Here is a 16694-nt window from a genome sequence, read left to right on the forward strand (position 1 = left end):
GTAATTCCTGGACAGTGATATTTCCCAATGTGAATTTCCGTTTGCACTATTGCGACTAACTTAAACATTTTGAACATTATAACGCTTTGTCGAAACGGCTTAAGTCAGCGCCCGTGAAAAGACCTAAACAGACTGAAAACCGCCGTTGTTTTTATAAATCCGTCACATGAGACCTTCGACTAACTGTGTTAGTTTCAGGAAATAGACGGCGCCTGATCTTGCAAGGCAGCACTGAAGCTTCCCTTTAGTTTACTGCTGGTTAGCAAGCTCTAGTTGGGTGTTAACTCGCTAAACTAACAATCTGGTCATGCATTTTTCACGACAGAGCTCGTGTAGAGTAAGCAGTTGAAATAAATTAATGGGGGAAAAATTTTAAACCTTATTGTGGAGTATAAATATCTTAATATTGGTTTTGTATTGTTTTGTTCTATACATACACACACCACACAGACAGCCTCACTGTTTAAGAGTCAGTTGACTGTGATCATGTTTAACTGCTTCACTGTCATTCACACACATGTAGTTTCTTCAGTTTTTACAAAGCAGCTTGCTTCCATTAATGGAAGAAAATGGGTTATTCAGTGTGTGACCTCTTATGGTGGCTGACTGCTCTTCCCCCCTCAACACTGCCTGCAAAGACTGGGAATCCAACGGCTCCAAACAACACAGGCCTACTGTTTCTACTAATAGAAGCAAGGCAGAGTTTCAGCCCTGGCAAATAAGCGAGCCGAACTGGGAATCCTTTGAGGAAGAGGTGATACGTTCCAGTTAATGTGAAACCTAATGACCACGGAGGGCTGAGAAATCATACCAGGGGTTCCCATATTCTCCAAAATCAAGGAGCTGGGCGCTGCAGCCACAGAACCAAAGCTGCTCCTGCATAGATCACAGCTTGTGAGGATTAGCAGGCATGACTTAATCTCTCACCCTGTCTAACATGGTTGTTGCTGCTGCAATTTAGAGGAGATGAAAGATAGAAAAAAAAATGTTCAGGCTTTTTTTTTCTTTTTTTTTTTGCAAGCATACATGCACTCATGGCCTTGAAGTGTAAATTTCAGCAGGACTTGGTGGAGGCAGCAGCAGGTCCAGATGGGTGTTTACAGTCATCAGCTGCATTAAATGACCAAGTTAAAGAAACATCATCTCAAAAGCTCCCCCCCTCCGCCCAACCTACCAAACCAGATTTTTTATTTTTTTTTCCTGTGCGCCTGGCAGATCACATTTTCTGCTCTTCCAGGGCTGCTCTGAGCTCTGTCCTTCTCTGTTATAACTCCATTACCGAGATTTAATTAAGTTTCCATCCAGTGCTCTGCTACTGTGGTCACTCACAACAAAGCCTGGAGTGTGGGCTTCCTCTTCCACAAAGCACCACCGGCCTTTAAATCCACACAGACAGCTTATACATAAGATGAATTTTGGCATTACAGGATTGATTGTTGTTGAAATCTGTGCAGTTGCTTCGAATCCCCAACAGGTGGCGCTGCCTCCTTATTCACAGAGTTGTATTCTTGAAGGCATTTCTACAGAAAGATCCATTTTAATGATGTTTTTTTCTGATTTCTCTGAAACACTCAGGGGCCTCTGCACCTCACCTGGATGATAAAAAAAAAAAAGATTTCTGCTGTTTAGATGTTTCCCCTGATCAAGAAGAAAAATGGACACCAATAGTAAACACTTGTAAGTATACAGCTTTTCAAAAACTTAGGTGCAGCGTTGGCCTGCAGAGGAATTTATGAGGCTCCAATTCAGCGTTGCGCAATGCTGTTTTATATCACAGCGTGGCTTTTATGATCATGTGGCTCTGATAAATAACTGGTTTGTCCGTGCTCTGTGGGCTTTTAAAAGAAACTTTTTTTGTACATAATTGTGTCTGCAGGGGGACTTCACCATCCCTGCTTCGTGGGTTTGTTTGTTGGAGAAGGAGGAGAAGGAGGGCGCCTGGAGTGTGCGCTCTTGTTTGGAGTCAGATTACGCACAGCCATGGAGAGCAGCGCAGCGCCGGGGAGGGACTTCATACATGTGGAAAAGGAATAACTGTTGCGCTCGGCTCTCTCTCTCTCTCTCCCTCCCTCTCTCTCTCTTCTTCTCTCTCTCTCTCTCTCTCTGAGCTCTCGGGGTCTTTCTGGGGCAGCTCAAAAACACCTGCAACCCTCAGAGTGGTAAATGTGCAACCTGCGAGCTTTTTCTTTCGCTGAAGTTTTCGCAAGTTTTGAACTATGTTGGGAAGCGCCAAGTCGCCGAGCGCCAGTGCCAGGGAGCAGGGCAGGAAGGTGGCCGAGAAGACGACGGATCCCATCAAGAGACTCGGTAAGGACACAACCACAAGTTTACTTTTCCCTCCATCTACTTATGTGCAGTGACAACAAAAGAAAAAAAAAAAGTTCTCATTCAGAACTTGTTATCGTGAAGTTATCAGTGAGCTTACTCTGATTTCAGTCGCTTTCCTTTACCTGCTTGTACTCCTTTCACCTGTCAGTTGTAAATGGAGCTTTTTATGGCTTTTTCTGTTATCAATATGATCCATGTAAAAGAGATTTAAGCTCTGTTTGCATTCTTTTCTTTTTTTTAAAAAAATTCCCAATTTCGTACTTAACTAGTTCACATTAATCTCCATGAGAAATATTAATACTGTGTGATTTTAGCTGGAATATTTGTTATACTGAGGAACAATTGTTTTTAAAATGCTGTTCTGAGGGTTTTAATCCTTAACATTCAGCAACACTGGTTTGATATCAACCATAAATGTTAAGCTTGGCACTAAACTTTGGCTGTTGGTATAAATGTGCTGCAGTGACTTTCCTTTGCTGACGACTTATCTGAAGACCATTTCCTGTCATTTAAAGCAACCATTAACCGATTAGTTGTCATATATTGAATAAACATTAACTATTATGATCATCTATTTAGGTTAAGAAAACTAGAACAAATCCTCACACTGTGGCTTTTTAAATGGTAATATTTGTGGTTTCTTTACTCCTCGGTGACAGTAAACTGAACATCTTTGGTTTGTGTTCAAAACAAGATTTTTGTCATCTTGTGCTTTGGGACACACTGATTTTTATTTATTTTTTTGTGCCATTTTCAGACAAGAGAAAACAGCATGACGCATTAATAGACAACATACATAATCTTCAGTTGCAGCCCTATGGTCATTATTGATTTTAAAAGGTCAAAAGGTCAATATAATGTGAGGAAATGTCAAAAGAATGTGATGCAGCATCAGCAGAACGGCATTTTTTCCCATTTTAAAGCTGGAACTATAACCGTTTCCTCTTAAAATGACTTGAAATTGTGTATTCAGCAGTTATCAAAAGAGTTTTGATAAAGTTTCGCAGCCCTAGATGGTAAGAATGGTAGAAAACACGCATTTAAGATTCTAAAAATATACAACATGACTAATAAAATCATGATCTTTCATTTGCTTGTGACTTCATTCAAAAGTGAAGCAACAGAGTTATTCTAGAAAACCGTGTGACATCTTCTGGCTTTCATGGAAGATGACTGAGTTTGAGAGCTGAAGTATTTGAGCGTGTGGGTGCAGCTGAAGCGATCGTGTGTTCGTGAAGAGCCCGAGCCGCTCGCTCGCTGTGATTCAGACTCCTCAGCGGTCCCATCCCGGCCCACTCCCACCACACCGGCCCTCTGAAGCCAGGGTCACACCTCCAACCCAAAATAGACACCTGCCGAGAAGAGATACAGCACCTGTCAGAATCTCTGAAAACGCTCCGGATGTCTGGAAATCTGGACCACAGTCGATGCTGCGCGTCACGTTCGACCTATTTATTCTATAGAGAACGTGCAGCTGTGACGGTGGCAGCGGTTTTTGACACATCAGCTGCATTTAGCCTACAGTACAAACTATAGCTGTGGCCATAATTTCAATTTAAAACACACTGTGTAGTATTTCCAACATGAAATTCCCTCAAAAATCCAAAACTTGCTGTCTTTTCACAGCAACTTTAGTGTATTTCACGACTCAGAACAGAGCTTTTGAGTGTTCAGCAGACTGTGTTGAAACTCTTGTGTGAGCATTGCTGACGTTTGAGTTGTGAAACTGAAGAAAAAGATTATTTACGCTAATTTAAAGTAGATCTGCAACAATCAATCAATTAGTTGTCAACGATTAAATCATTCATTTAAGCCTTTTTTTGTTACAGAACAAGACTAAACCCTCTGATTCCCAGCTGCTAAAATGTAATTATTCTCTGGTTTCTTTCCTCCTCTATGACAGTAAATTGAATATTTACAATTTTCTGACATTTTAAAGAGCGAACAGCTCCACAGTTTAATCAAAAATAATCATTGGTTGCAGCCCATTTGTCGTTATCGATTAAAAATGTCTGTTGCAATGTTATGAAAAGTCAAAATAATGTGACCCTGGAGGAGCTAATACAGCATTTTCTCACATTTGAAAGCTGGAACCATGAAATTCCCTCAGAAATCTTGTCTTTTCAAAGCAGCTTCAATGTATTTCACCACTGAGAGCAGAGCCTTTGGGTGCAGCAGCACCGTGTGTGTTCTGCAGAGTGTGTTGAAACTCTTGTATGAGCATTACTGATGTTTGAGTTATGAAACTGTATCCCCCCTGTCTGAAAATGTAACACGCAACGCCATATTTGAGCTAATGTTAACTAATGAAGCCGGGCGAGGTCACCCACCCCCCGACCCTTTACCGCCATGTGTCGTCATAAATCAGCCTGCAGGCCTTGAACCCACCGTGCAGCTGTTTAATCCTCACATCAAATGAAGAACAGCGCAGAGTTTTGTCATTGAGTGAATTGAGTTCAAAGGTTTCGTGTCATGTGGTGTCGCAGGACTGCTCCGACTTCCCTGTTCAAAGATTTTTCTTTTTTCCCGTCCCTGCAGACAAAGTGATGAATGTGACCTGTGAGGCAGAGATTTGTTAGTTTTTAGATAATCCGTGTTTGAATACGACAAGTGCACACACAAGGATAAATACATATTCGCTGCAGCACACGTCCCCGGGAGGCTTTGTGGATTTGATTTCAGAGAGAGTCCGAGGTTGTCTGCGGTTGTTAACTCTGGGATGCAGCAGTTTGTTACCCGTGGGAACGAACCAACACAAACTACATCCACGATTTGTTTTTGTTGGTTGAGACTCAAGCTGCTGCAGGAGATTTTGTTTATAGGTTGAATGTACCTAACCCTCTAACTTCCAAGCAGTTGCTTTGCTCCTGTTACTTTTCTACCCACTGTGGGTTGATTTGATTTTGCAATACCTCTGTGGAAACCAAGCAACCATGACTAGAAGTAGAGGGAACTCAGAAATGTCTTTTGTGCAGTGTGACAGTTGTCATAGCATAAATCACAGAAAAAAGGAGAAAAAAACAAGTTTCTTTCAATGTTTTTTATTTATTTTTCTTATTATTTAAATGGAATCAGCATGTACACTAGTTTTCCAAATGCCCACAGGTGTTACAAATTCTGGGAAAAAAAAGTCTCCATATTCTAGACATATTCAACTCTTTACATTTTTTACTTGTTTAGTAAACACAGCCTGCAGTTCAGTCAAAAAGTCTCAGAATTCTTGTTACGTAGCTGTTCGTAGGTTTGTCAGTAACGGCTTGATGGTTATGCAGAGGACCACCATTTTTTTATTTATTTCACAGAACCTTTTTACTGTAAATGCTCTTTTTTGGGGGGAATTTTTTAAGTAACTTCAATTTCAACTCTGCATGTAAGCTCTAGAAAGATGTTTCCCCATGCTGGATGTACAGTCGTCCTCAAATGTATTCATATCCTTCCATTAAAGAAAAGGCAAAATTCACAATAGTCACTCAAATAACTAGAAACTGGAAAAAGTAATAATAAATAAAAAATTGCTAAATTATAAGTGAGTGAAATAAGACATTGCTTTTGAATGGTGGTTGAAAAGAATAATTTTTAAAAAACAAACAAAACTGTCCAGGACAAATTAGAGCACTTTGCTGATGAGCAGTGAAATCAGAATAGCTGTCAACAGGTGCAGAAGTCTGATTGAGAGTTACAGAAAACACTTGATTGCAGTGATTGGCTCAAAGGGTTGGTCAACAAAATATTAGTTTACGGGTCCCATCATGTTTTTTTTTTGTTGTTGTTTTTTTTTAAATATTTCTATTGAACCACAATTCAAAAGCAATGTCATGATTTTTATTACATTTTTATTTATTATTACTTTTGTCAATTTCAAATTACTTCAGTGACAGCTGTTTTTTTCCTTCTTTAATGGGAGGGTATGAATACATTAGAGGACGACATGTCTGTGAAGATTCTCAGTCATCCAGGTCATGGTTATTCTTGTAGTTTAATCGTAGCAACTGGACTTGTTTGAGTTCCTTGAAGACGTTTCACCTCTCACCCAAGAGGCTTCATCAGTTCTGACTGACTAGTTGGGGGTTCCAGATACTTATATCCTTAAGGCGCCATTAACACCTGAGTTTCGAGGACAACGGTATCTTCCAGCAGCTTGCTCCTCTTTTTGAGCCATGCTGCTTTTACTTTATTGATTCAGTATATTTTATTTTCTTCTTCTCTCTGCTCTGTGGAAACACTGCCGGCAGTTCACCTGAGAACTCGTTTTTGAAAAGACACGTAGGACACAGTGATGTCACTGAAACGTCATGATTTAGAGCTTAGATTTCACTGTTTGTCCTGATCGAACTTTACATGTGATGTGTTCACAGACTTTCGAAAAGTTGAAAATATAAAGATATGTTTTGTTTTTACTGTTTTTACAGTTTCTAATTCTGATAAATGGTGAAGAAAACGTGCCTTTCAAACCCATAGGCAGGTTTTCAGTTGCTTAAAACGTGATTTTGAACTGATGTGATGTCACAGAAAAAGGATGCATCTGGTCGGGATCTCAGAGCGATTAAACGCAAAGGATTTTCATCTGCTTTTTGTCTGTGATTGGTGTTAACAACACTTTGCATGTGGCACCACGCAAATCCCAAATAAGTCGCAATCTGTTATTGTCTGTTATTGGGCTTTAATGCGTTGATAAGAGGAGTGAGAAGGATTTAACATCTGTGGGATCAAACTGATCCCAAACGAACAGTTAATAATGCTGCGTACGGTGCAGTCCTCATTCTGAATGGCTTTTTGGCATCTCTTTTTTGGTTTATTGGAGGTTTTTAGAAATAGCTTTGAGAAGTAGTCCTTAAATTTGTGTACTCATGATGGATTTGATGCCATTTTGAGAGATTCTAGAGCGGATGGTTAACAGGGGTTACTTGGATCGGTGTGCGCAAGCTGTTGAGGCCTGACTAGCTACCAAAGCTAACTGTGGTGCATTTAAGTTCAGATAAATCCGTAATCAGCAGCACCTGATTAATCAAGTAACTGTTTTGTAAATGGTCTGCGCTTATATAGCACTTTTATCCAAAGCGCTACACGATATCTTTCTCATTCACTTATTCACACACACATTCATACACTAATGGTGACAGAGCTGCCATGCAAGCTGCTGCCTGCCATTGGGAGCAACTTCAAGTTCAGTGTCTTGCCCAAGGACACTTAGACTGTGAAGGGGCGCCAGCCTTGCGATTGGAGGACAACCCGCTCTACCACCTGAGCCACAGCCGCCCAAGAAAATGTCAGAAATTGTCGAACAATCTGCATTTCCCAAGGCCCAAAGGGTCGACATCAAACATCTTTTTTGTCAAAGATGTTCATTTTCTGTCATAGAGGAGGAAAGAAACCAGAAGATATTCACATTTAGGTTTAGCAATCAGTAAATTTAGACTTTGTTTCTTAAAAAAAAAATACTCAGACCAGTTACTTGATCATTAAAATAGTTGTTGATTAATTTATTAGTGACAAAGAATCGATACATCAACAAAGATGGAGGAAGCAGCAGTTACTCCAACATCTCACTGTTGTAAGTATATAAACATCAGCATTGTATCCTGAATATCAGCCTAAAGAAAACAGATATAGGTCGACCACTAATAATGCTTTATAAGTGCTTTATGGTTGCTTCTGTACTTTGTTACTCCGCTTTATCACATGCGTCGGCTCAGTTTGCAGCAAAGAAAACTGCTACCGCTTCTGTAGTATTGAAAGAAAAGGACAAAGTATGTTTTAAAGGACAGAAAGATTTTGAAAGGACAATGATTTTGACATATTTCATTATTTTTTACAGTCTGTGGGAGCTGATCTCTTTGTTTCTCAAGGACTCACAGGGCCTGTAGAAGACTTCCTTTTGAAAACATTCTCTTTATTATATTATTCAGAAAGATTAATACAATCCAAGCTCACATTGACTCTTTTTCAAGTGCAGAACACAGTATAATGTAAAATCCTGCACCTCTATGGAAACAGCACAACCATGGCCAGAAGGAGAGAGAACTCAAATGTGTTTTGTGCAGCACGATATAGTTTTAATGCCATGAATATCTACAGCATGTAGTTATTTTACTATTTACATGTGAATAGTTTACATACGTGTCTTTGTGTAAACACAGCCTGCAGTTCAGCTGAACAGTCCTTGAATTTTTGTCGTGTGACTCTTGGTCACAACTGAGTCACTTATGGCTTCCTGGCTACGTGACGGAGTGCAGAATTGTATTCATTTCACAGAATCTGTTTACTGCAGAAGGTCTATTTTTAACACACACTTTTTTACAAGACATGTAGAATAAAGCTGATAAAATAACACATTTTAAAGCTTCAGGTTGGGTCATTTTTTTCAATAGAACAGCACGTCACAGATGAGCAGGTCGAGGACGGATGAACATCTCATGATTCTTTTTGTTTTAATAGTTTTTAGCTTCGATAAAAGAGTTGAAATTTCAGCTGGTCGCATTCGATGATGATGAAGCTGTTTTGGTGTCGCTGTAACCGGGGCAGGCAGCTACTGTGTTAACCACAGTGGTCGAAAGCAGCACTTTTATAACATCAGTGGATTTTTTTACATTTAAAAATGTGGTCTTCTCATGAAATGTGGACCGCACCTGCATTTGCTGTTGAGCAGAGCAGCGCATGTAGGTGCCCTCCATATTGCACATCTCGGACAAATCTGACACCACGACCCCTGCGGCCACCAAGCAGCAGCTACCACTGTTTGCAATGTGGGGTGGTGCTACCAGTAAAAAAGTTAGTCTGGTGCCCTGGTTATATCAGAAACCAAACTAATGAGAAATTTGAAAATTTCCCAGCGTTTTTAGGACAAATTCAGCCAACTTAAACATGTCAGAATCAAACAACCATTTCAATTTTTGGTCATATACCCACCTGGATATTTGAATTATCAAACTGTAGTATGTAGAAAGTAGAAGCCTGTTCTGCACACAGCTCACACATTCTGGTTTCCTCCTGCGTATTTTTAACTTCAGAGAGAAAACCCAGCAAAGAGAAGAGCTTTGACTTCCACGTTTAAGTCTGATGTAACTTAAAATCCAGGGCCATCATTTTGTCAGCGTGCATTTATGTCCTTAGTTGATGTTTTGACAAGCTTTTTAACCATTTTTAATCAAGTGTCGGCCAACAAGATGAAAGTTTAACGTCGTTTTCTTTAATATTTCACGCGAGTTGTGATCTCTGTTCGTAATGAATCTGCTGCACATTAATTAAAGGCTCCTCGCTGTGTGGTCACATCTTGTTTATTAATGAGCAAATGAATGATGTTTCATTCATTATGAGAAACAAAGAGAATGTTTAACCGAAAGCTGCTTATTTTCAGCCCAATACAAAGAAGCTGCTCTGCTTTCATGTTCAGCTCTGTGCAGTCCAACAAAACATTGGCAGTAATTCTACATTTCCAAACGACACTCAGTTTATTTCAGATTTTTTGTGAATCTGTTCTCAGATCAGGCGTTGCTGCAGAAAGGTTTACTAAGATCATTTTTCCCCTCCCCGGCTGGAATGTCGTCATTTTCGTCGTCCTCCTGAGGACAGCTGTGGGACCAAATTGAGAAACTTTTAATTGGCCGTATCATATCCACAACTCGTCTATCTATAAGCAAGTGTAGAATCTTTGCTGGCTGGATCTCGTGACAGTTGTTATGCTGAGAGAAACGTGAACCGGGTCCCAGGAGGAGCTGGTATGTGGCCTCTGACTGAAGAGGACTCATGCAGACACAATCTGACCAGCTGATATTTGTTTTCTGCTGAATCTCCACAGTGTCGCTGCGCCCTGAGAGAAATGTGCCTTATGGGATTCATTTAAGCGTTTATTGTTTTCTCACTGCTGATCCAGCAGAGCCTCTTTTCTGTCGGGTGTTGACCAGATGTTCTCACATGGAGCTCTTACTTGAAGAGTCCGTATTGTGCTTTTTCCTCCTTCCTTAAGTTTGTCATTTTCATTCTAGATTATTTTCTGATTAGCTAAATGTGTGCGTGTTGATGTTTAGCAGGTAGAATTTATACCATGCTGAACATCTGAGAGTAGAGTGCTACTGAGTGCTGCTGAGGGCATCATCAGCTGGTGCAGTTGGGTTGTGCAGTTTTGATGTTATTTGGTCATAAACCAAAGGCCTTGTTGCACCAGTATTATTTCAGTATTTGCTTTCCCTTTCGTCCACACTAATGGAATTTTCGGTCTCTGAAAATGGAGCTTTTGGTAAAACATCCAAGGAGAAGAAGTGGTTTTGCTACAAGAGTGCGACAAGTGCACATGTTTGGCAGTAGTTTACATGCTTTAAAAACCATAGACAGTAGCATCCACAGCCGTCTGTGTGTGCATCCATAAAGGATTTTAATCAAGGCTTTATGCTGCTTCAAGTCCTCTTGGTGTCTGCTGTGAGGTCTGTGTTCCATACATTCACAGTGGGTTGGCGTTTACATATTCCTTGCATGTACACTGCTGCTCGGCGTGTTGTATTTGTAGTGTAGTTACTGTGTGAACACAAATTTGGGGCTACAGACTTGGAGAGATGTTGAAATGTACATTATATCGACCCTAGCAAGCCCGAGCTTACTTACGGGTGCAGAAGCTGTAACGCTTGCTGAGTCCACTCGTAGGACTCTCATCCATAAATGCGTAAAGGAAATCGGCGTCTTTGAAATTCGGTGCTCGCAACCTCCTCCCCTTGTAGCGCCCACAGAAGTCTCATGGACACACATTTGGGGCTGGACGTGGACGTCCAAAGAGGGGTCCCCGTAGACTCTTGCGGACGTATAACAAAATTTACGTCATGATGCAAAGAGTTTAACGCTGGCCCAACACAGTCCATAATCTCCTATAGGTGATCAGCTGGGTTCAGATCTGGTGACTGGAAAGGCCATAAAATGTGATTTGCAGTTTTTTCATCTTCCTTAAAGCAAATTCATTCCATCTTCCTGAAAAAAATACAGCATAAAATATCAATATTTCTAAAGATATTTTATTGATGTATCAAATACTTTTTGAGACAATGTTTTTAAAAAAACAACCCACTTTTACCGCTTTTCTGAAGCTATGTTTGGATGACAGTATTTTAGAAACTAGAAAAAAAAACAGCCTGAAATTGTTTAAGAACCATCCATCCATTATTTATGCACCGCTTAATCCTCACTGAGGTCACAGGGGGCTGGAGTCTATCCCAGCCGACTCAGGGTGAAGGCAGGGGACACCCTGGACAGGTCACCAGTCTATCACAGGACTACACTTAGAGACAGACAACCAAGCACACTCACATTCACACCTACAGACAATTTAGAATCACCAATTAACCTCAACATGTTTTTGGACTGTGTGGGAGGAAGCTGGAGAACCCAGAGAGAACCCACGCTGCACGGGGAGAACATGCAAACTCCACACAGAAAGATCCCGGGTGTCCTCACCGGGATGCGAAGTGGTGATCTTCTAGCTGCGAGGCAACAGTGCTAACCACCGAGCCACCTTGCAGCCCATTTAAGAAACTTAACTTTTTCATAATATTAGTATACATATTAAGAACTATTGTACGTAGTTTGTTTTGTATTATTGCGACATGCAACAAGATGTGGTTCAGAAAAAATCAAGAGTTGATTTCTGTTTATTCAACTTTTTTGTTAATGTTAGCTCAAAGGTGTGACTTTTTATTTTAATCGGAGCTACTTTGACCTACTTATTCAATATTGCAGATTCTAAATAAATGGCACGGTGAGAAATTACTGTTAAAGTTTCAGGGTTTTTGTGGTTCGAATAACCTAAAATTTCAAAGTGGGTCAACAGGCAGTTTTTGTAAACAAATCATCTTTAAATGTTTTTGATATATCAATCTAAAATTTCAAAACTTGTATTTTAAATATCTGTGGTTTATGATTGATTTTTTTTTTCAAGCAGATCAGAGATGGTTGAGCAGAAGGCTCTTCAAGCTTTAGGACAATATGTGTCATTAGAGCATGAAGGAGATCATGCAGAACAGCTTTGTATTGATTTGCATTGACCCTTCCATGTAAGAGGTCAATCTGACCCCAAACATTGCAACAAAATCCCCCCCACAGCAAAACAGAGCCACCAGATCTCCTCACTGTAGAGGTCAAAGGTTCAGGTTATTCCCTTCATCATCATTAGAATCACAATCTGTCCAATATATTTTCTTACTACCATCAAAAACCAGCTTAACATTGCCGTCAACCACAGCTGTATGTTGAGTTTAAACTCAGCTGGTAAACATCCCAAATCTGCTTGAGATCAGCATGTTGTATCTGCTGTTGTGGGTTTGTTTACACACTGGCATTGGCATTTAGCTCAGCCTCGCAGAGCAGCTAGCATTCCTGCACACTGGAAATGTTTGCATTAGAATACATTAGCATGGTTGCTAACCAGTTGGCATGCAGGGATTTGACCAGCTGATGAAGCGGATGTCAACCAGATTTTCTGCAGGAGGCGATGAAAAGAGAACACAATCCAGCTCTCCGGCCTGAAGGATCGCTCCCAACGCTGTGTTTACGCACTGGAGAGGAGGCTTTCAGAGGCGTACGGGACATGAATGAGCTGTTGTTTTATTGGACTGCGTGTTGAGAACCGTAGATAGGCCCACGCTTTCGGACTTGTGCTCGCTTGTTCTTGCTGTGGTTAGATATTAACATGATGCAGACTGGAGAGTTAAGCATGTGGTCGGAGCCAGAGATGCAGTGATAAAAAAAAAAAAAGAAAAGTGGGTTGAAGCAGAGCCAGTTAAAGCTGTTTGGGCAGCTCAGCGTGGTCAATGACCTGCACTTAATCGGGGCCCTCTGCTCTGCTTGTGGGAATGCCTTTGCATGTGGTAACAGCTTGGGAAAACAGGCTTGTTATGGGATGGAGGGTCTGGTAGGGGGATTTCTTTGTGCTCCACCACGATGGGCAGAAAACCACGGTTGCACTCGGGTTTGTTTTCAGTCCGAGGGGGAGGGAGCGGAGAGCTGTTTGCAGTCGGTTTAGGGGCCCTCGGAGGAGCTCTGTCAGCCGTTTGGCACATGAGCACTGAGATTTAAGGGGGGAAAAGAAAGAAGGCATGCCAACTGTGTCTGGACAAATCTTTAGAGGTGAGCAGAGGAGACTAAACCCTGAAGAATAGTTGGGTGGGTGAGAGCTCGTTGAGGCTTCTTCTTTGAACGGAGCTGAAAGAGAAAAGCTCCCATTCATCTCTCCAAAAGAAGCAACGAGGCGTAGCCGAATGTCCTTTAACACCCGTACTGTAAACCATTTGCACTTATCAGGTTCTTAGCTGAACTTTTAACGCTCGCAGTGTGCAAAATGTAAAGTTAAAGCAGTTTAGAGCAGCATTTTCACACCTTCCCCCCCAAAAAAAAAGAAAACTGAATTTGACCCCGAAAGGCAAAGAATTAGAAGATAATAATTGTTGAAATATAAAAAAAAAAATTACTAAATCGCACATAATTTTACACTGGTGTCATGCAAAAGTGTCCGCTCCACATTATTGGATTGCACTCTGAGCCCTCGGTCGCATTTGAACCTTTGGAATAGAAAGAGTCAGAGGAACTGCTGTGCAAACACTCCTCTCTACATCAGCCTTGCAGCACGAAATCAGAAAGCTTTAGACCAGAGCTGCTACTGATGATAGCTACGTTTTCTGAAATGTTACGTATTAATATGCAAATAAGGTGTTATTTAGTTCAATATGCTCTAATCTGCTTTAATTTCTAGAACAGAAATCTGAGAACTAGATAAAGATTCTTTCATTTTGTTTACATATTAGAATCAAAGGGGATTTCGGCGAACTCTTTTCATCATAAATCCTGTCAGCATCTTGAAAAAAAAAAATGCATTTTTGCAGTGTTTTTAGGAATATAATGTTCTATAGGTCAAGCTATGAATAATACATAAATCAACCCGTCTTCAGAATATAGATAGGAATAAAACTGGGCAGTTTGTTGTCTGCGAGTGCTGCTGAAGTGAAGGTTTCTGGCTCAGCGTGTGAGAAAAAACTCACTTTAAGAAAAACAGCCTTGAAAGACCTGAACTGAAGTTGAAATCTACAGATGCAGGTAGAAAAATATAGTAAGATTAATGCTTTAAATGTGTATTATGGGTGTTTTCTTTGCGCGAGTTTGAATGAAAAAATCTCAAAACTGATTAGCGAACGCCTTGAGTTTCTGCTCTTTATCTTACAATTATTAATCATCTAATAAATAAAACATGTAAAAAACTGCCCTTCAGGATTTCCTAGAACCTTCCAAGCTGCAGATATAAAACTGAAACTCCTCACAGAGAGTGTTTTCTGATTCATTCTCAGCAGAATAATTGACCGGTTGTTGCGGCTCTACTTCAGAAGTTGCATAACCGAGATTTAATCAAACCCAGTTGATTTAAAACGGCCTTATAAATTCAAAATTATTGTTTCTTCTCCCGCAACATGGGCCGACCTTTTCGGCACTCACAACAAATAGCGACGCGTCCACCTCAATCGGAGGCTTTTTTTAGCCTCAGTAGTTGTGAGTCATTCCTGATTAAATTTCCATTGATGGTAAAACGCAGCCAGCTCCAGGATGAACGATACAGACAGAAAAACACTTTGCAACTTTTCCCTCGCTGTAACTGTTAAAACAGCCTCCCCCCCGTCTGCTGCCTGTTGGCCTGCCGTCGCCCCGGGAGAGAAATAAATCTGCAAATTATCATGACAGCATTACATCCCAGCGATCAATTTCCCTCCACTTTCTTCTGAACTTAGGGCATGTTGTTCATTTTTCTGAAGTCTAGACTGCAGGAAAACTCACAGGGAAACATCACTGACAACTTCACTCTGCACTCTCGTCTAAAGCGTTTGTTCCAAAGTTAGTACACAAAACATAACCTTTTTTAGGTTGATGGTATAAGCAGAGACGTGTTGGCTGCACTGGCGACTTCAGATTGATGAACACGAGGTCGTTTTTCAGGGAAATAATTCAGCTGAATGGGAGTTAGTCATTTTTAAAAGCAGCGCCCACTGCCAGGCTTTTAAAAATCTCCAAATATAAAAAAATAATTATGAATTTCAGTGAAGTGCCACTTAAATAAACCACTAAATTCACTACAAAACTACACTTTAAAAAAAAAAGAGAGAGAAATTATGACTCCTCAATGATACTCAACACTAGGTCATATAAAACATATTGTACTTGACAGTAATTCTGACATTTTCATTTTTTGAAAGTATTTTTGAGTGATATTTTGGGGAATGCTGGCAGCCTGGATCCAAAGGTGGCAGCTGCTTTCGTGGACAGTTTGCCATGAAATTGTGCTCAGGTTTTCATGGAGGATGAAGCCCATAGACCTCAGTCATAATGCAGTTTTTTATCTGGCTCCACCAGAGTGTTACATTTTTCCTGTAAACCACCTCGACATCTGTTAGACTGACTGGCACAAAGTGTTCATGGTTTCCAGATGATACATCCCAATGGCACGAGTCACTGGGTTTTCTTCTTGTACCACCAGCACTTTGGTATTTGCAGATTTGTTCTGGTACAGATGGAATCCAATGACTCCAGATTTTCATGTTCCCCTGAGGATGAATCACAGAAACTTTGATGGTTCTTTCTTTTTTTTGATCCAGTTCAGACCACATTTTTACTTTTTCCCATTCATTAATCAATAGATCAGCTATTAAATTAATTGCCAGCTGTTTTGATAATTGATTATTTCAGTTGTTTTTTTATCAAAGAAAATCTCTGATTTAAGCTTCTTAGCTGTGAATATTTTCTAGTCCTTTCCTCCCCTGTGAATGTAAACGAAATATCTTTGGGTTGCACACAAAACAAAACATTTGAGGAAGTCATCTTGGGCTTTGTGAAACACTGATCAGCATTTTGTGGCGTCTTATAGTCCAAGCAACTTCTGGTTTAATCAAGGAAACAGAAAACAAGAAGCATATTGTTCAACAGTGGAAATAATTGTTAGCTGCAAACCTACTTTGGCCTAGTCTATCTTACACAGGTATTTATTTAAACAGGGTTTTTCCTTCAGCATATAAAGAAAAAGAAGAAGAAGAAGAAGCAAAAACACAATCAAAGCTCTGTCAATCCAACAGGCGATGACATAACTCTGAAGCCATGTTGGCCAATGGAAGCCGAAAAAAGAAACAGCCGTAAGCAGTTCTGGATGGTTACCAACAATGGTGCATCCAGGAAGAAGGAAATCATATGTTTTGATTCCTCAATACGTTGGAGGACTAACTGTACATTTATCTGTCAACATGTAAAAAGTGTTGTTAGTAAGATTAGCGCTGTCGCTATCGGCGCACACTTTGACATCACAAACCAAAAACTCGGTCTATGTGAAAAGCAATTTTAACCTGGACCCAAACGCAGAA

The 16694-nt window shown here is 40.4% G+C and overlaps 1 protein-coding gene across 1 annotated transcript in view; it reads left to right on the top strand.

The window, feature by feature from the left end:
* Nucleotides 1-16694, top strand: part of plcd3a (phospholipase C, delta 3a) — a 33888-nt gene that overhangs the window by 612 nt on the left and 16582 nt on the right. The window contains exons 2-3 of the mRNA XM_008290784.1: nt 1576-1677; nt 1877-2307. Coding sequence (XP_008289006.1) covers nt 2217-2307 — 91 coding nt within the window. The 5' untranslated portion in view covers nt 1576-1677; nt 1877-2216. The remainder of the gene's footprint in view (nt 1-1575; nt 1678-1876; nt 2308-16694) is intronic.

The sequence above is a fragment of the Stegastes partitus genome, unplaced genomic scaffold (assembly GCF_000690725.1).
Source record: "Stegastes partitus isolate 25-593 unplaced genomic scaffold, Stegastes_partitus-1.0.2 Scaffold695, whole genome shotgun sequence".
NCBI classification, from domain to species: Eukaryota; Metazoa; Chordata; class Actinopteri; family Pomacentridae; genus Stegastes; species Stegastes partitus.